General features: G+C 32.7%; 3 protein-coding genes across 3 annotated transcripts; 2 read left to right on the forward strand and 1 right to left on the reverse strand.

The window, feature by feature from the left end:
- Positions 1–3,795: 3,795 nt before the first annotated feature.
- Positions 3,796–4,911, reverse strand: LOC100306158 (uncharacterized). Its single transcript, NM_001251551.2, has 3 exons — positions 4,701–4,911; positions 4,495–4,618; positions 3,796–4,291 (listed from the first exon to the last, which is right to left on the reverse strand). Exons 1-3 carry the CDS (start codon positions 4,856–4,858, stop codon positions 3,959–3,961), a joined length of 615 nt encoding a protein of 204 aa, NP_001238480.1. The 5' UTR covers positions 4,859–4,911; the 3' UTR covers positions 3,796–3,958.
- Positions 4,912–8,315: 3,404 nt separating this feature from the next.
- On the forward strand, positions 8,316–12,744 carry PTI1 (protein kinase Pti1). Its single transcript, NM_001250327.2, has 9 exons — positions 8,316–8,430; positions 8,653–8,686; positions 9,250–9,427; positions 10,107–10,360; positions 10,482–10,608; positions 10,687–10,960; positions 11,786–11,918; positions 12,027–12,113; positions 12,247–12,744. The coding sequence occupies exons 3-9, from the start codon at positions 9,334–9,336 to the stop codon at positions 12,376–12,378; spliced, it is 1,101 nt and encodes a 366-aa protein (NP_001237256.2). The 5' UTR covers positions 8,316–8,430; positions 8,653–8,686; positions 9,250–9,333; the 3' UTR covers positions 12,379–12,744.
- A 2,108-nt stretch (positions 12,745–14,852) lies between these two features.
- Positions 14,853–17,735, forward strand: LOC100809164 (gem-associated protein 2). The gene is made up of 4 exons (XM_006606524.4): positions 14,853–15,433; positions 16,216–16,450; positions 16,660–16,837; positions 17,065–17,735. The coding sequence occupies exons 1-4, from the start codon at positions 14,983–14,985 to the stop codon at positions 17,623–17,625; spliced, it is 1,425 nt and encodes a 474-aa protein (XP_006606587.1). The 5' UTR covers positions 14,853–14,982; the 3' UTR covers positions 17,626–17,735.
- Positions 17,736–20,010: the final 2,275 nt, after the last annotated feature.

The following is a 20,010-nucleotide window of genomic DNA, read 5'->3' on the forward strand; positions in this document are numbered from 1 at the left end:
ATTAATTTTGACTTTTTTGTTATAAAATCTGTTATGTTATATTGCATCTATCACTCTTTGATAACATGTATGTAATTTTAAGATAATGTACACGTATATTATATTAAATATATATATCGTTAAATCTCTTGTGTTTGTGTGTGTCCGTGTGATTTCTCTCATTCTTTTTAGAATTCAAAGTTGTTATTACTAACAATTGGTAGCAAAGTTAGTAGTTTGACTTGGTGACCAACTCAAAGATGGTACAAGTATCTAAAGTATGTGAAGTCTAATGACCACTATGAAAATACTCATGAATGAAAATGACTTTTACTCGAAAGAAAGACTACCATGTAGAAGAGACTCACACTTGAGGAAAAAATTGTTGAATACAGTGTGAAGTGAAGTCTCACATTATGTAAAAATGAGAAAGTTGAACACTATATAAATGAAGACAAAACCCATAAACCTAAGTCTTAAAGTATGATATCAAGTTCACTTATATGATGAAAAGAATCCATAAAAAGTTTTGGTGTAGTTAATTATAAAGTTAGTTATTGTAGTTAGTTAAAGTGTATACCACCCTCCACCCCCCACCCCCCTTTTTGTAACTCATTTTCTAATCAATACCATTTTCTTATTCCTATATTCATTTTTTCCATCTTTAACATGGTGTCACTCAAAAAACAACTTCCTCTCCCATTTTCTTACTTCTGTTTGTTTCTTAAATTCTGCTTCAATATTTGGGCTTCGGTTAGCTTCTTCTTTTCTCCCCATGGCTCGCTTATCAGCCATTGACAATCGTCATAGTCCCTGTTTCTTGCATCCAACTTACAATCCCAATTTAATTCTGGATTTTCAACCTTTTAACCAATGACAATTATAGTTCATGAAGTCTCATTCAAGGAAGCTTACCTTGAATGCAAGAACAAAACTTTCTTGTTGCAAAACCTAATGGCACAAATCCTTGGCTTCTCTCTTGATGAAGAAACATCGGGTTCTTGAATTTTGAATTCCGTATCCAAAGACATTATTACAGTGTAATAATATGACAGATGCTGATACCACAGTAGATATCTAGAAAGACCTTCAAGATTTGTTCAAACAACAAAATGAACCAGAAAATTAGTCGAAGAAAGACCTTTTTAGCTTTATGCGGCTAAAATCAGTCAGTCGATATTTCTCACATCTGCATGGGAATTTGGGAAGAATTGAATGATTTTCAGCCTTCATGCCTCAATGAAGTCCAAGACCAAGACCAAACCATCTAATGGTACAAATAATTGTGAATGAAGTCTCTGACATGCCTCAATGTATTTTTGCCATTGTCTCAACTCTCAAGATCAGTGTCAACAACTCATTTATTAGTTGATTGCTAATATGTTACATCTTACAAGCCATAAACTCAACTCCTGATGCTGATCATTCATTTGTTGGCATTTCCTTCCCACCTTTTCTTCTTCATTTGCTATTTATTGCCATTCTTCTATATCCATTTTATATAATTCAACAACCCAAAACAGCACAACACATCAATTGACTAGTCTAAGACCTGACATAGATCATGTAACCAATCTTTTAGAATATCCACCAGACCCATAAAACCCCCAACTTACCTCCAGAACTCAGTGCAATACTGCCCTAACTACCCTATAACTTACCATATTTCCTATGATTATGTTCACTCACATACAAGTCATTTGTCATGCAAGTCTCCAACATCTATGAACCTGTTTTCTATCACTAAGCTGTTAAGTTTCCTGAATTGCGGTAGCAATGCAATAAGAGTTATCAACCATGGAGACAAATAATACATGGTCTGCTGTCCATTTACCTTAAGGCAAATACTCATAGGTTGCATATGGATCTATAAAGAAAACACCAAGGCAGATGGATCTATAAAGTAAACACCAAGGCAGATTGCAGGGTAGAAAGGTTAAAAGCCAGAGTGGTAGCTAAGGGGTTCACTCAACAAGTTGGCATAGATTTCAGAAACCTTTTCACCAGTTGTAAAATTAGCCATAGTAACGGTTCTTGTCTTTAGCAGCAATTACTTCAAGGAGACATTAACAATGTTTTTCTTGGTGATCTTTTGAGAAAGTCAACATGGATCTTCCTCTCAAGTATACAAGGTCTACATGGATCTTCCTCTCGAGTAAGTTGGGGGTGGGCAATATTGTTTGTAAATTACACAAGTCAATCTATGGATTGAGAGACACTTCATTTTTTTTTTGCACTGCAAATATCTGATAGTATTAATAAAACTTCAGTACTAGGTGTACTGAAAATGATATATAATTACAAAGGCATATTCTGCCAAACCCAACTACAGAAAATATCTCATAAGATGGGGACCCAGACACCAAACACCCCTAAGACATTTCTTCCTTAAGTCTAGTAGACCACTGGTTGAAATGAAGATGGAAATTTCTCTCCATTCCATTTAACCAAGACCAAGTGAGAAAAAGAGTTTCATCCATGACTTTTTCGGAGCAGAAATTTTGGTTGTTGAACACCAAAGAATTTCTATGCTTCCAAATAGTCATGGATAGAGCTACCCAAAGGACTTGCCATCTTTTATCCACTGAGCTTTTCCCACTCCATAGAGAGAATTGCTTAAAGTGATCTCGAGGCTCAATGGAGAATGGACCCACTCTATTGACCCACTCTATTGAGAGACACTTCATAACAATGGTTTACCAAGTTTCCAACAGCTCCTTGGCCAAGGGGCTTCACTCAATCTAAATGTACTTCTTCCCTTCTCACATTGGGGTCAGGTCCCAATTATGTAGCTCTATTAGTCTATGTGGGTGATATTATAATAGTTACCCTAAATCCCATTGTAATCAAGCAAGTGCAACATCTCTACAAAACCCTCAAACTCGAAATCCTTGGCAACTTGAAGCATTTTCTCAGCATTGAATTACCTTACTCCAAGAAAAGAATATACTTTTCCTAAAGGAAATATCAAATATGTAGTATCAATGTTACAGGATACTGGTTTCATTCATTGCAAACCAGCAATTCTGCCAATGGATACTAAATCTCAAGGCAAGTTCCCATTAAGGTGATCTACCAAATCCTTCAAAAAATCATAGACTGATTAGAAGGTTGTAATATGTTGTTATTTCTTGGCTAAACACTTGTTTTACTGTCAACATCATGGCCAATCCTAAAGTTTCTCACACGGATGCAGTGCATCATTTACTTAGTTATCTCAAAAGGAGAACTGCTGCAGATAGTTAAATTCTGCTAGCAGTACTTCATGTGCTATACACACAACTCTGTTTTCCTGATCAATACAAATTTCTCAATCCTCCATTCATTGTTTCCATCTTAACAAAAAATGGGTTTGATCAGTATTCACAAATTTTTCAAATAATGATTGATAAAATTTGACTCAAACAAAGTCACTATGGTAGAGTTGGAGCATTGTTGGGCGTGATGCCCTTGCTTACTTTTAATTTAATATTTATTATTTGAAAATAAAAGTGGGATTTTTTCACACATGCAAAATACGTTTAACATTATTTTGATGGATTATGTTATTAATATATACACACACAATACCATTACTACTGAGTTAGCCAGTAAATTTTTTCTCAAATGATTTTCCAACATGACCATATCTTGCTGCTTTTTTTTTCCGGTAAAGTGGGGGCAAAAAAGCCCAAAAACTGAAATCCTCAGGTGAATACAACACTTGAAATATCACCCAATAACAGCAAAGAAAGACAAGAGAGGACCCAAAATCCAGATTCATTAAAGTCAAGCCTACTTCACACAATGTCATAAATTCATTTCTGAATAGAACTAGCCATCGTGCATATTTAATTCAAATGATAAACTGTCTTCCTTTAGAGCATCTATAGACCATGATTTTCAGAGACATTACAAGACCAGTAAAAAAATTGTAGCAAGATAAAAGCAGGGCAAATCGAAAAGAAAGAAGTCCAATGAAAATTAGGGACAGAGTTACTCAAGCTGAAGGAACAGGAACATCCTTGACAGATTCACGCCATGCGTACTCTCTTGCACCATCCTTGTCCACAATTTTAATAACAAAGTTCGGTGGTGCAACAACGAGCCTGGATCTGATCTCCATAATGCACTTATCAACGAGATCAACTGCTTCTTCAACTGACATTCCACTATGGTAGTGTCTGTCCATCATTGACAGTGAAAAATAGGAGCCATAACCAAAAGCCCCCTTTTCAAGCTTGTGAAGCGTTGCAATGTAGTCAATATAGTATAGTTCAGGGCCCGTCTCTTTGTCATAACCAGCAAGAAGGATGTTCACAGAGTATGGGTTCTGTAGAAAAAAGCAAATGAATATTTGAGGCACCAAATGAATCATTAACCAACTAATGGATGGTCTAGGGACTGTTTGGAGAATATGAATTGCTCTAATAGAGCTAAATTGGAGCAAATGCATAAATTGATTTTAGCTTCTCAATTTGTTTTCCTAAAAGTGAGAAAGGAGATGATATATGGGAGATAGGGTTTAGAAGATACCTTGCGGAGAGCAGTGGCGAGTTCGCCACGCGTGAAATTGGCGGCGGCGGCGGTGGTAAGAGGGATGCCGTTACGGAACTGATACAAGGCGACGTTCTTCTGAATGTACTCTGTGAACTGAACCCTAAAACAGAACGGAAAGGAACGGGATCAGAGGATTGGAAGAGAGTAGGAGAGAAGAAACCCTAACCCTAGATAGTAGATACCTGTCTCCGGGCTCGCCGCTAGCGGCAATGAGTTTGTGGGAATCGAGGAGCATGATCTTGTCCTCGTTGGACTTGTGGACGAGGATGCTGTGCACCGCCGATGAATCAGCCACCACGATCGCAAACCCATTACCCACCAATCCGAATACGCACTCCATCACTCTCTCTTCTTCTTCTCTATGTCAGGCGCCAAAGAAGGTTTTATATGTGCAAGCAAAAGTGTCTATCAATTTTTATTTATATCAGAACCACATCTGCTTTGTCCCTTGAGCAAGTTACTTCACTACTTCACCTTGCCTCGCAAAAGTACACTCACTAATTTTATTTTTTATTTTTAATTAATCTTCAATTTCATAATTTTCATTCTTGAAATATTATTTACTCCTAAATTTATTCATAAAATAACAAAATTATACGGTATATTTTTTATCTATCAATATTATTTGTTAGTCTTTGTTAAAATGTTAATAAAAAATTCTAAATGCAACCTTTTTTTCCTTCTTCCTCAAATTTTTAACTCTTATTTATTCTTTTCCAACCATTAAATCAACCTTACAACCATAAAAAATTATGTTAATAATTCTCAAATATTAAAAACTTTTAAGTCCTAAAACATATGCCTGCATAAGTCTCAGTTGGTGTGACTTGTGAGAAGGCAGCACTTTGTTTGCCTACCATCTTTCAATAGAATTTTGCTCATGATGATAGGGCCTAAAAAAATAAAAAATAAAAACCTATAAACACCAAAATTATAACAACTAAAAATATATTTAAGTAAAAAAAACAAAGGAATGTATATTTCATAATAACTACAAATTTAATTAAGTAATAAAAAATAGTTAAGTCAATTTTTACCTCTAATTACATTTTTTTGTGTTGCATTTTTTAATCTTTATACTCTATTTACGTGTGTTTAAATTCCCTTAATTTTTGATTGCTCATTTAATTTTCTAAGTTTCCTAATTGTTGAAACATGAAAAAGATGTCCTTGTACACGTAACGGAAAAAGAAAAAAGAAGCACTTTCTAATGGCTAAACAAATAAATTTAAATTTTAGGGACCAAAAATAAAAATGATCCAAATTTAAGGGATAAAAAAAACATGTTTAAGCCCAAAAAGGAAAAAAACTTGATTCTCGTTACTACAACTAAGGAACACAAATGGATATTCTTATATAACAACCAGTATTGTTGGCTAAGTCAGGAGTTTTTTCATGGACTTCTACCCCAATAGAAGCCGAGGCATAAGCTCTTTTGCAGTCCCTTAATTGGCTCAATGAATTGAATTTGCAAAATGTCATTATAGAGCCTGACCCAATTAATATTTCGGAACTAGGGACAGATAATTCACAAATCTATACAGAAGCTCCTTCAGTTTCATAACGTTGGGGTACATGAGTTAAGTCTTGCAAACAAAATATTCAGTGATGATGCATCACATTTCCTACCACATTTTGTTAGCATTTTTAGTTATAATAATTTGTATTTTTCTCCTTTATATAGCTTAATTTATAGTTATCTTCGTTAGTTTTCCTTTTCTATGGACTTGTCATGATTTAGGTCTTATTTTGGTTTTCATTTCAGGAACGTAATCTTTGGGTTTAAAGCACGAAACAATAACAAGTACTTGTCTTAAGTCTTTGAGATGCATTGGGTTGAATTTGAAAATTTGCAGCCAAAAGTTCAGGTTTGTTCATTGGCTGTTTGATTAAACTCAACCAAATAATGTATGTGGGAGTGGGAGTCATAACTCCTCTAAATTATTTATAGAATTTATACAACAATATGACTCCCATTTAATCAATTCTCTAGATAAATTAAATAATTGATTTAGAACAATACGTAAATTTCTAACAGTCACACACCTAATCCACATTTTTTGTTCATGAACGAAATCCACGATTTAACCTATAATTATTTCACAGTTTATCCACTCGCGTTAGCATTCCATTTTCATGTAAAAGTAAAACTAAATAACATCCATACCAACACAATCATAAACAGACATCTAGCAATTGGTATGAAATTAAATAACTGATATTTCTTTATATTTTCGTTTTCTTTTCTTTAAAGAATCCATCCTTTTATTTTCGTTATGTATATTTGGCTTATTTAATATTTTGTGTTCATTTTGTTATTTATGTTTTTTACATACTTTTTTTTTATGTTGTATGTGTTTTTTTATTGAATATATTTATAGTTAATATGTGATTCTAATCGTGCTAAATATCTATTCAATATTTACATATTTTCTGAAAATGTTACATTAGACACATGAAGATTCAAGATACATATTAGACATGTGGTGATTGTCATTTTAAAGTTCCTTTTAATTAAAAAAAAAATTGAGAGACTTCAAGTTTTTAAACTTTATATAAAGAGCTCCATGTTCAAAAGTGAGTTACTTTGATTCCTATAATTCATTGGAGATAAGTTAAATAAGCTTGTTTGATATGATCAAACAGAGTTGTTTTTTTTTTTCATTTACATTAAATATTATTTTCTATTTAGAAAGACAAATATTAGTGGATATGTTCAATCAATCAACTAGATCTCTTAATAATGAGATATTATACATTATTTAAATTTTGTATCGGTTATTTTAGTGCTTTGGTTGAACGGATTCTTTCAATATAAGAAATCCAAAGGCATGTGGTCCAATTTCCTTATTCCCATCATGATAACGGTCGACACTAATATTAAAAAGCAAGTTTACTTAAAAAACAATACTCATACATAAAATAAAAAACACCGGGAGATTAGAACTAGTCCGCTGAACAAAACCGGCCAACACAGAAAAGAAATCTGAATTCCATAGAATGACTAACAGTTGGCTACAGATACTCATCACACCTTCCTTTCCCAGAAAGCTAAGAAATTGAAACTGTTATTAAAAAATCCAGAGTTATTATTAGCTTCAATATTCATTAATTCAGTCCCTAATGTGTGTGTTGACATTATTATTCAACAATCAATTAAATATTAGCGTTAAGACGGGTGTTATGTGGGTCAGTTTGCAACACATTTGAATTTTGTGGGTACTATATTTATAGCACTTTTTTGGAAAATGGTTAAATTTTTTAAGTGATTATTTCTTGTATCAAAATTTATAAAGACATTTTATGATCTTATAAAGAAGTCAAAAATCTTAATTATTGTGACATAAGAACATTTTATAAATACAAAATTAAGAATTTAATGTCTATCAATATAAGAATTTGTACATTGCTAACTAACAAAAAAAAATATTAATATGATTTTTAAAATAATTATTGTAAAATTTAATAAATTTATCAATGATTTATAATAGAATTATGATGTAAAATTATTTTATCACAATTTTTCAATAATTAAATTATCATCATCCTTGATAATAGCATAAGTGTATGTTTGGGGTAGTTTCATTTTCAGATTGCATAACCATGATATTGTTATTATGAAATTTAGTTTCAGGCAAAATGAATTATACAAACGTAATTTTAAAAATAATAAAATAAAACACAAAATTGAATTTACTCTGAAAATTATATTAATTTATAAGAAATGAGAATAAATATTATAAAAAAAAAGCAATGGGAGTCGTTAATAAATGATTGGATGGATTGGTGGAATAAGAGGGTATTAGGCGCGTTGCTTGTGTGGATGTCCCATCTCAATACCTGGCTTTGGCTTCTCTTTATTATTCCTTCCTTCCTTCTTCGCATCAACAAACCCTAACATAGCATCCTAAGGTAATTTCTCTCTCCTTTCACCTCTAATTTTGCTTCTCTTCATTTCCTAATTTTGGTTCTCATTTCCTCCTTTCTCCTCTTTCCCCGTTTCCTCACTTTCCTTTCTCTTCTCTTCCTCTGGGCCTCTTCGGGTGTTCTCCGATTTGGCCTCAATTCCGCCATTCCTTTTTTTCTTTTCTTTTATTCCTCTTTTAATTTCTTTTTCTTTTTCATGGACCGCAGATACAGAGACTATCACCATCGTCCTGCTCATTTGGTATGAATTCATTTCACTGCTATTTCTTCTTCTCTCGTGTTTTGTAGTTCTACCACGTTTCCTGTCCCTGCTTCAATCAATTGGATTTGTAACCTGTTTTCTTTTATAAGTCGACAATAACAAATTAAACATATCTAATTCTGCAATTCCATTTTGTTGATTTATTATGTTTTTCAACGACACAGTTTTTATGTGATCAAGGTGATGGGAAAAATGTAGGGCGGGAATGTCGCAAGTCTTTTTCTATCAGCGTATCTTGGGCATGGAGTTTTTCATGCATTGCGTGTCATCAATGACCGTTATGATTGGATTCTCTGAAATTCACGCCTTTAGCATCCGGATTTATTTGTCATTAATCGTTAATTTTTATGAAGTAATTGTGTTCAAAATCAAATAGCTGGCGATGAGCTCGTATTTATTACTTTTTAATGCTGAAAGTGGACCTGTATTCTGGCGGAGATGTGTTAAAAATATACCTGTTTTAAGAGTTTCTAAATTATCTTGTTTTTCACGAATAATAACATCACATTTTGGATATTAATGCTTCTTGTGCTGATATGTAGGCACATGCTTCTCCCCCTGAATACTTTGTCCGCCTGGAGAACACAACTTACAAAGACGATCTATATTTAAGGAAGAGGACAAGGATGCGTCGGTGGCTTTGTTGTACTTGTCAGGTGGAAGAGTCTTACCCATCAAATGAAAATGAACACCTGAAAAGCCCAAGGAATTATGGAGATGGTGAGTTTCTTAATTTAATCCATTCTGTTGTTTTGCCCAGATATTGTTTACTACTTGAGAAAGAAGTAAAAGTAAATTACAAAGGATACAAAAAAAAAACAGTTAATTTTAAGGCTTCGAATTTTCCTTTTCAGGAATGTCTTCAGTTTATTTCTCTAAGCCAGCCACTTGAACATTTTGCCTCCATTTTATTTTTTATTCATATTTTCATTGCTATATTTTCATGTTGATGTTAAATCCTTCTTCCTCGACCATTCCACAAAAAGTTTCTTCTGGTTTGACCTCTGTTCTGTCACACATCAGAAATTGTTTTTTTTTTCCCCTTATCCCTTTATTTAAATTTTTTACTTCTTTACTAATTTACTATGTTCTTAGTGCTCCTAAATTGTGTGTGTAAATTGTGATTATTATTTATCATAAATTTCTTTGATTTTAAGCATTTATATGTGTAGTATACATTATTTAGTTTGTATTATTATATTTAAAATAGTGGTAATCCTACTATGGTGTTTTCAGAGCCAGCTGCTATGCACCAATATTCAAGATTTATAATTATGGCTCTATTTAGATGCTTCAACAATCTTGACTTAACAATTTTACTGCTCATGGTTCACCATATAAGATCACTGGCTCCTTTCCTGGTAAAGATTACTCATGTTTCAATTATTATTTGCTTTAGGCAACCAAAAAGGCTCAAAGGTGTCAGCTCCTGTCAAACCTGAAACACAAAAGGCACCTCCACCTATTGAAGCTCCAGCCTTGTCTTTAGATGAGCTGAAGGAGAAGACTGACAACTTTGGTTCAAAGGCATTAATAGGTGAAGGATCGTATGGAAGGGTGTATTATGCAACCTTAAACAATGGGAAAGCAGTGGCTGTGAAAAAGCTTGATGTTTCATCTGAACCCGAATCAAATAATGAGTTTTTGACCCAGGCAAGGCTCTGCCATCAACTAAACTAAACAAACTATTATAATTTATACACTGCAAGTATGACGGTTTCTAGATGGTTGTTGTCAGTTTATTGGTCGTCTCATTCAGTGTTCTCTATTTCAGGTTTCCATGGTCTCAAGATTGAAGGATGACAATTTTGTTGAGTTGCATGGTTACTGTGTTGAAGGAAATCTTCGTGTACTTGCATATGAGTTTGCTACTATGGGCTCTCTTCATGACATATTGCACGGTATGTAGCTTCGTGTCCTATCTTGTATTTCATATCTATTATGTTCCGTCAATGATTTTGGTTGTCTTTCCACTACAGGTAGAAAGGGAGTTCAAGGTGCTCAACCTGGGCCAACTCTTGATTGGATACAGCGAGTTAGAATTGCAGTTGATGCAGCAAGGGGATTGGAATATTTACATGAGAAAGTTCAACCGCCGATTATACACAGAGATATCCGATCAAGTAATGTGCTAATATTTGAAGATTACAAGGCCAAGATAGCTGACTTTAACCTTTCTAATCAGGCCCCTGACATGGCTGCACGTCTTCATTCAACTCGTGTATTGGGAACTTTTGGTTATCATGCTCCAGAGTAAGCTTCGAGAACCTGCTAGCATTTAATTTTTATATCTACATTTGCTTTCATATTTCCTTTGAATTCATATGCATGCTATCATGTATTACAAGGAAGGTTTTTGCTTTTTGTGTGTGTGTTTTACATTTGTAGTGGTGCCTGTGTGTGTTCCTTTTACATAAAGCTGCATTTCATGATTTTTTGCTGAGGACTATCAAGTGATTTTTGACCTTGAATCATTTCTCTTGTTTCCATCTGATAAATTTGTTGATGGTTTCTTTAGATTTTAAACGGTTTATGTTGTGTAACCTTGTTTCCCTTTCCAACTTCTTGGATTCAATATGTGTAAATTCAATTCACATGTGTAATCTTTCAAATTTTCTTAATGATAAAGCTGTAAGTCTTGATTGGTAAGTTTTTGTCGTGAAGAGTGAATGAGAGGGTCCATAGTATCATTACTGGCTTTGGATGTGGTCCAGTTTTTTCTTAATTTCCCAGTACTCCCCACGGTTGGCTTAAAGTTACTGGAAGTTAAACTGCTGTTGGTTTTTATGATGAATATCCCAGCAATCTAGCTTAACATGTGGTTGAACAGAGTGTTTTGTTTATAGCTGCTGTTGTTGGTTTTATGGTTTGTGTTGTTTAGGCAATATGCTGTGGTCCAGTTACCGAGGCATGTGGATTCATCAGAAACTTTAAGAAAACAATTAATGTCTTTGCCTGCTTAGCTATGTTTTTCCATCTTTAAATTAATTTGTTTCTCATCTCATCTCTTTTGACTCCTTTGAGATTTTATTTTGTTTTATTGATTCTTAGCTTCTTCTGTGTTGCCAAACTTTACAGATATGCAATGACTGGGCAGTTGACTCAAAAAAGTGATGTCTATAGTTTTGGTGTTGTTCTTCTTGAGCTTCTTACAGGAAGAAAACCTGTTGACCATACCATGCCTAGAGGACAGCAGAGTCTTGTCACATGGGTCAGTGTGTCTGCTTAAACTCATACCTCATCCGTGCTGCTGCTTTTCAATCATTTAACACTGGTTGTCGGCCATAGGTATTTTGTTGACATTGATATTTTTTTGTAGGCTACTCCAAGATTAAGTGAAGATAAAGTGAAACAGTGCGTTGACCCAAAACTGAAGGGAGAATACCCCCCCAAAGGAGTTGCTAAGGTATCTATTTCTATTTCTCACTCCTCTTAAGTGCACGCACATGTGAAAAGACTATTGACTCATGAATAAAGTTCTGGTGCTTGGATCTCCATTTTATGGTTGACATTAACCGTGCCTACTGTTGACCGTGCAGCTTGGAGCTGTTGCGGCACTGTGCGTGCAGTATGAAGCTGAGTTTAGGCCAAATATGAGCATTGTTGTTAAAGCACTCCAACCACTTCTGAAGTCTCCTGCTCCTGCTCCTGCTCCTGTTCCAGAAAGTTGAAGCAAATAAATTCGCTTTGGTTTCTGCATCTTCTGCACAGTTCGATTCAGTTATCTCCAGATTTCATCAAATACTGCGGATATATCTATATATTTTTTTATTATTTTTTGTTTGAGATTGGATGACATGTGTAGGATTGGGTTGGCTCGTTTAATGTCATTGTTAAATTCCATGTATTTATTGCATCACACTTGTAGTGCTGAGTCTGCTGACACCCATTGAGCCATAATGCAACAATAGGTTAATTTGGGTTGTGTGGGTAAATGTTGTTTGTCACTTAACGTTAATGCCCTCCATATTCTTTATTTGTTTCTTGCTATCAAACTGAGCTGATACTTGCCTTGAAAGACCTACTATATTTGTGGGACCTCTCTCTCTCTCTCGCTTTTTGCGGTGTGTTTACAGGATTATAATTATTGTTCTTGTTATTGGTTGTGTAGTAAGAGGATTATGATTCGTGTTTTTGTAATTTACTTAGTCTCGTAAAAGTAGTTTCTGACTTAAATGTTTTGTTTACTTTGGAGGAACATCTAGGATCCCATTTTAAACAGTGACTGTTAAGCGTTTATGATTCCACTGGGATTAGGATCTTCTAAAAAGCTAAAATATATTTCTGGGGATTCACGTTCTGTCCACGGTTTTAATTGTAGGATAGTCATGAGGTTGGTGGCATGCTAATTAAGACCTCCGTTTACATTTCCATTTAGACTTTTATATGTTATTATTTCTTAAATTAAATGTATGACGTTTAGTGTCATAATGCACACTTGGTTGAAGTTTATATGTGAAGACTTAATAAAATTTATTGATGTACAATGGGCAATGTTGAAAGTTCTCAAATAAGAGGTCTATTTATACTTTATTGTTGAACGACTTGAAAAGTCAATTAACTAGAGTTCAAGGTGTTTGTTCTTTGGACAGAAAAAAGAGTAAAAAGACATTTTGATCCCTGATATTATAGTCATTTTACAAATTAGTCTTTATCTTTTTGAAATGTAAAAAATAATTTTTATTTTTGTATGAGTGTTACAAAATAGTTTTTACCATTAAATTTGAGAGTAACGCCATTAGTGAGATATATTGTTGATAATTTTAGTGTCACGTCATGATCTCGGGATTACTTTTCAATGTAGGGTAATTCACCTTCCTTCAAACTCTTGTCAACCTGAACCCTTGCAGAGGCCTTCTCCTGGGACTTGGATTTTGATTTCGCTGATGGAGACATTGTATTGGTTGTGCGATACTTGTTCTGCATACATGACAAAAATAAAATAGAATCAGACTTCATTTTATATGTACAAAAACTGTCAAACACTACAATAATAACTGAATTATGTAGGAAATTTTCCAATAATTCAATAGGCGAATGTTATAACCCCGATCAAAGCAGCTAGGCATGATTATGAAAAAAGAATTTTGGCCTCATTGGATATGCGACAGTTGAGTCGGGACGGACGGATAAGGAACCTGGAAGAACCAAAACCTGCTGAAGCCCAAAGGAGGGATTTGAAATCCAAACCGGAGAGTAAGGATGTAGCAGAAACTGATGAATATGAATTTGAAAATCCCCAAAAGGAGGCCCCTGCCAAAGAGTGTGAAATCGATCCAGCAAAGCTGAAAGAGATGAAAAGAGAGCAGGAAATTGCCAAGGCAAACCAAGCCTTGGAAAGAAAGAAGAAGTTAGCAGAGAAAGTTGCAGCCAAAGCAGCCATCAGAGCACAAAAGAAAGCTCAGAAGAAGCTTATCATAATTTTTCAACACTTGTCAGATGGGTTTACTTACATGTACTAACACTTATCACATAGATATATAGCTAACAGTTAGAATTTTAATAATAAGAATTTATTTGCATAATAGATATAAAAATATAAACTATTTTTTATATTAAAAAAAATAGGAACTAATTTACAAAATAATTACAGGGATAAAAATGTTTATTCACTCGAAAAAAAAATATTTTATTAACGAAAGTAACATTTTGTATACTTCAAAAAAATATTAAAAAACTACTAAAAATTATTTTTAAAAATTATTTATTGAATAATCAAATAAATTTTTCACTTAATTGAAATAAACTTGTGCAATATAACCTTTATTTAGGAATCTAAACCAACCAATTTGGAGAGAGTCTCACTCCCATCACTCTCTTAATTGAAAATTCTCAATATTTGTTTTTTCTTTATTCCTTTAAACGTGTATTCTATACACTTTTTCTGTCATCAGTAAAAAAATTCCCTCAACTATTTTAAATTACTCTTATTTTTATCATATACTCAATTTATCCTCTTTTGCCTTTTTCTCTAAATTTAATTCTAATATTTTTTAAATTGCCAATAATTAAACTGTTTATTATAAATCTAAAATAGAATTTATGTATTTAAAGATTTTATTAATTATAAATTTTAAGTATTGGTACACATACTAAAATACAAATGAAAATTGAAAATCTCTTGTTGGGCCGAAAGTAAAAAAAGTTTTTCCGAAACCGAAGTGAAAATGGATAAATCATGACTATAAAAATAAGCGTAGAGCAAGTGCGGCCTAAGCCTAACCCGGCAAAGAGAAACAGAAGAGCAAAATTTGAAGTGCAAAGTGTGTTTAGCGATGGCTGATGTTTCAGATTCTCAAGAACAGCCTGTTCTTGATTCCGCTGAACTGGAAATGAAGAAGAAGCGACTGTTGGTGGAGCTGGAATCTGCGCTGGGCGGTGAGAAATCGGTGACGGCGCAGGCGTCTTCTTCTTCTTCTTCCTCCTTAGGCTTGGGTATTGAGGTTATCGACGAAACGGCGTTGCTTGACTCCGTTGCGAAGAAGAACGGAGGTTCAAGAAGAACCAAGAACAACAACAATGGTCACAATCACAAGAAGTCGAAGCCCTCAAATAAGATTGGGAACAAAAAGTACTCTCGTAAGGAGTTGGAGTCTCTGAGATTCGTGAACATGGCCCGACAACGCAAGTTCTGGAAAGCAATTCACGCTGCCTTTCAAACCACCGTGGCCATGGAGTATGATGCTTTAGCCTCCTCACCCCTGCCGCATAACAAACCAATCCTCAGTAAGTCTTTCTCTCTTTTTTCACCAAGGAATCGAATCTTTCTCTTCTTTTTTACCTGTAATTGCCACTCTTGTTCTTTGTGCTGAACTAACATAATATGTAGTTTCTGATATCTAATGCTGTTTTTTCTTTGCATTGAGCATTGGGGTTGGCTTTGGTATAAAATGCTTTTCTCTGCAAAGTAATAAATACTCTTTTCTGCATACACTGTCTTAAACTTTATCGCTCTGATTTTTTGTACTTTTTTAATCCAATTGTCCCCCAGTTGCTAGGTCATATTGTGTCAATTTGATTTTTTCAATTTCTGTGATGGACAGGTGTGGCTGCTACTAACGGAAGATGGAGATATATGAATGTCTTTGTCCATTGAAGAATGAGCAAAAGGGACCTGGAACATATCTAATATGCAAACATTAGTTGACTATGTTCTGATTGTTGTAATTAGGCACTGACTTCAGTTGCATGGTTACTTTTGTAAAATCATAGTATAGGAAAAGCCTTGTACAGTAGGCTTCATTGTAGATTTGAAAGATTGCTTTGGTCATTCAATAATGACGATGCTTTGTTTTTTAGTTCATTTTTTACTTTGTATGTTCTTGATTTTTCAATAATCAATAATAACTTCAATTTCTTGTCTACATTGTGGTTCAATGAAAAGGACATGCTTTACCATATCACTCTTGCTTTTACAGATTCTAAATTATATATTTATTTCCTCTTCAACCCTTAAATCATTAGCAAATTGACATTGTTGGTGCTGAAAGTTTTGCAATTGCTTTCAGGTGCAGTGTTTTGTGAAATTAGGGATAGTGAAAAAGTGACTCCTGTTGACCCTTCTTGTAGTCATAATCTTGTGGGTGAGGATGGGTGCTCAATTGTAAAAGAGTGCAGTGAAGAAGATGATGGTAGTGATGATGACTATGCTAGCATCCAAAGGCCTGCCTTTATGGTTGATGGAGAACCTAATTTTGATTCTGGTCCACCAGAAGATGGATGGGAATATCTTAGGCGTGTCAGGTATTATCGTAACTGTCAGCATCTGATTGCTGGTGCTATAATGAATTTATGCTTTGGAATTTTCTTTCTTCCTGATAATTTCTTTGCTGTTCTGCTCTCCCTATATTGTTAGGAGTTAGAACAACTCTATATGTTGGGTCTGTTAATTAAATGTTACCCAATAAGAGAAATAACTAGGTTCCTAAACTATATTTTGTTTTGTTGAATAGGTGGGAGGCACATCAAATTCCAAAAGTGAAGGTAGCAAAACTTGATAGAGGTAAACTTAACAAGGAACAAAGTGCTTACATGCCCCAGATTCCTGATATTGCCAAGTGTCCAGAGCATCTGCTGCCACTGAAAGAGTGGGAGGATGCATTTCTTGCCGAGTTTTCTGCACTGAGAACGGTATGTTCTTCAAGAATCTATTTTTATTTGGAATGACCAAAAATACTCCCTTCATCCAAGAGTTTAAGAATTGTGCAATTCCTGCACTACTTTACGCACACCACTTGCTCACCTACACTTACAACCACATCTTGGACCCATTTATAAGATCTTAACTGCAACTGGACATATATAGAATCATTCAAGTTTGTTATTCTCATTGTTTTGTTTCCCACTTCTGATTTCAGAATTTCTCATGCCTTGATGGTTCTAGTGCCATACATTCTGGAAATCTTCATGTTCATTCCTCACAAATAGTTGGGAACAATTGTGGAGAATTTTCTAGTGTTATGAGCAGAGATGTGTTACTTAATAATCATTTGAGAATTGGTAATGCAAATGATCAACCTACGAACTTGACTGCTGAAGATAAGGATAGAACACTGTCTTCAGAGAATCCAGAAGCGAAAACTTCAGCTGATCAAAGAAGCAGCAGCAGCTCCCCGACTCCCCCTTTGCTTTCCGTAATCTTAGCAATGGACTCTGTAGCCCGGGTATCAAGTTTGTTGAAACGAATTAGGTTGCTAGAGGCTGCAGACACTATGACAAGGAATGATTGCATGTGGCTTTTTGCTCTCTGTGCAACAGTTGATGCTCCACTAGATGCTGACACTTGTGCTGCTCTCAGGAGTCTGCTAAGGAAGTGTGCTAGCATCCGTGCCGGAAAGGCTGAATTGGATGAGGAGGTTGTAATGTTGAATATATTGGCTACAATTTCTGGGAGCTACTTTGGGCAATCTGAAAACTGAATTCCCAGTTTGTAATTTTGTTGTGTTATGACACCTTCTGTTTTGGGAACTGGTATGGAGCCAATGACGTGTATGTTATGACAGATAATATGGAGTGTTTTTTTTCATAATAGATTTCTACTTCTATATTCTCTTGGAGTGCGAAGACATATAATATCGGCATGTCAAAAAAGAAATTATTTATATTCCCATGTCTTTATAATAATTGTTTAGCTCAATTATACTTTTATCAAGGAGAAAAAAAAGAGAATAGTGTACGGAAAGTTAAAGTTAAAAGAGAGATACGTGACAAACAAATTATAAATAATTTTAATGAAATGAAAGAAATAAATGGTTTTTAATCTATATATTATAACTTTTTTAAGAAATACTATATTATAATTTTAAATGACATGAAAAACAGAAAGCAGTATGTTTTTTCGTACTTATAAATAGTTCGATCTATTGCTATTAAATGTAAGTTAGGCTGAGTTTAAACGACAATCACTCTTTTTATCACATTTTTAAACAATATTAGATTATTTTCTTGTATTGGTGTTAAATTCATATTTTATAATTTATAGTAATAATTATTTATAGGGTTTAATATATTATTAATTTTTTAGTTTAAATTTTAACAAATATATATTATTAAATATGTCAATAAATATTTATGGGAGGCATTGTCTTAAGTAGGATATCTATTCACTTTGATGTCTTCCACATTGATGTCTTACATGTTCTTTTTTTTTTTTTAAGAAAAATAATTTATTTCTTTTTTTCTGATTTTAACACTTAATTCCTTTTTTATTATTCGAGAGAATCGAACTAACTAAATTAGACTAATTAGACTCTCTTGGCTTCCACACTTGATTTGAGATAACAAAAATAAAGTGAAGTTGTTTAATTACCATAAATTTTTATATATTTAATTTATCTTTTTAAGCTTTAAATATTATCTAAAAAATTTTAAACTGTAAAAATTATTATTAAAAAATGTCATCTAATTTTGGTTGGAATTGAAGGGAAAAAAATTATATTAATGTTAATTATTTGAATTGATGCTTGGTAATTTGATTAATCTCATATTAAATCATTTTTAAAATTTAATTTCAAATATATTTACATTATGATGTATATCTTTCCCTTTAAATTGAATTATTTAATATATATATATATATATATATATATATATATATATATATATATATTAACTCATTTACCTACATAAAATTCATTTATAGTTTTATTATGGTTAATTTTATTTTAAATTAAATTAGTTTCAAAAATAACTTGTTCATTAAATATTTTTCGTGAATAAATATTATAAGAAATGGAATTTTATTAAAATAAATATACATATTAGAGTATGTAGGACAACATTTATTTGTTAATAGTTTATATATTTAAAAATATAAATAATTATGACGGTAATCAATTAATTATATAATAGTTTAGTCAAAGATATTATTGTTAATAATTAAATTAATCAATCAATTATTATTTATATTGATGTTTTGTATTTTGAATTTTAGTATAGAACATATGCATGTCTTTATTATTTATATTGATAGTTTATATTTTTAAAAATGAAATAAAAACAGTTTTATGCCAAACGTTTAACAATAACCTATTCTTAAATTTGATTTTGGTTTCGTGAAAAAACAAAATTTTTCATCAGTCTGATAAAAGAATGTCACACAAAAATATTTAAATGTAACATATATATCATTGTTTCTAAATAATTAATATCTCGTTATTAAAAATATATAGCTTGTATTTTATTTTGTGGAATATATTTGTTAAACTAAATTGTGCAGGATAACATGTACTTGTATATTTTTCAATATTTGTTAAAGTCTTTATTAAGAATGCATAACTTTAAGGATTCTTCAGCATGTTACAATTATAAATATATATCACTGTTTCTAAATAATTAACTTAAAGAATAATATTAAAAAGTAGTAAAACAATTATATAATATTTTAATATATTAAAAAATCAATTATAACATATTATAGATGACTTAGAGTACGTAAGACAACATTATTTTTTTTGTTAATAATTTAGTTTCAATGAATTATAATAATCAATTATTAATTAAAGGTGATAATAAATTATAAATTGTCACGATAGAAATAGATTGAATATCATATAATATAATGGACAATATATATATATATATATATATATGATTAGCTTAACTATAAATTGAGTAAGTGAAGGTCAATTTTTAATAAATTTTATAAAGTTAAATAATTGCTTATATTCTTTCTCTATAATGTGTACTAAATGACAGAGAAAAAGAAAAGAAAAAGAATGAAGCGTTATTTAAATAAAGGTGACGTTTGGCATGGATAAACTTTTTTATGTTCGGAAATTATGATTTTTGATAATTATATTTTC

This window comes from Glycine max, chromosome 20 (genome assembly GCF_000004515.6).
Source record: "Glycine max cultivar Williams 82 chromosome 20, Glycine_max_v4.0, whole genome shotgun sequence".
In the NCBI taxonomy this organism is placed as follows: Eukaryota; Viridiplantae; Streptophyta; class Magnoliopsida; order Fabales; family Fabaceae; genus Glycine; species Glycine max.

Coding starts and splice junctions, on each gene's coding strand:
- LOC100306158 (NM_001251551.2), bottom strand. CDS start 4,858: ATGGAGTGCGTATTCGGATTGGTGGGTAATGGGTTTGCGATCGTGGTG. Junction 4,619..4,700: donor AGCGGCGAGCCCGGAGACAG/GTATCTACTATC, acceptor GTTCTGTTTTAG/GGTTCAGTTCACAGAGTACA. Junction 4,292..4,494: donor TCGCCACTGCTCTCCGCAAG/GTATCTTCTAAA, acceptor TTTTTTCTACAG/AACCCATACTCTGTGAACAT.
- PTI1 (NM_001250327.2), top strand. CDS start 9,334: ATGCGTCGGTGGCTTTGTTGTACTTGTCAGGTGGAAGAGTCTTACCCA. Junction 10,361..10,481: donor ATAATGAGTTTTTGACCCAG/GCAAGGCTCTGC, acceptor TCTCTATTTCAG/GTTTCCATGGTCTCAAGATT. Junction 10,961..11,785: donor TTTGGTTATCATGCTCCAGA/GTAAGCTTCGAG, acceptor CAAACTTTACAG/ATATGCAATGACTGGGCAGT.
- LOC100809164 (XM_006606524.4), top strand. CDS start 14,983: ATGGCTGATGTTTCAGATTCTCAAGAACAGCCTGTTCTTGATTCCGCT. Junction 16,451..16,659: donor GAATATCTTAGGCGTGTCAG/GTATTATCGTAA, acceptor TTTGTTGAATAG/GTGGGAGGCACATCAAATTC. Junction 16,838..17,064: donor AGTTTTCTGCACTGAGAACG/GTATGTTCTTCA, acceptor TTCTGATTTCAG/AATTTCTCATGCCTTGATGG.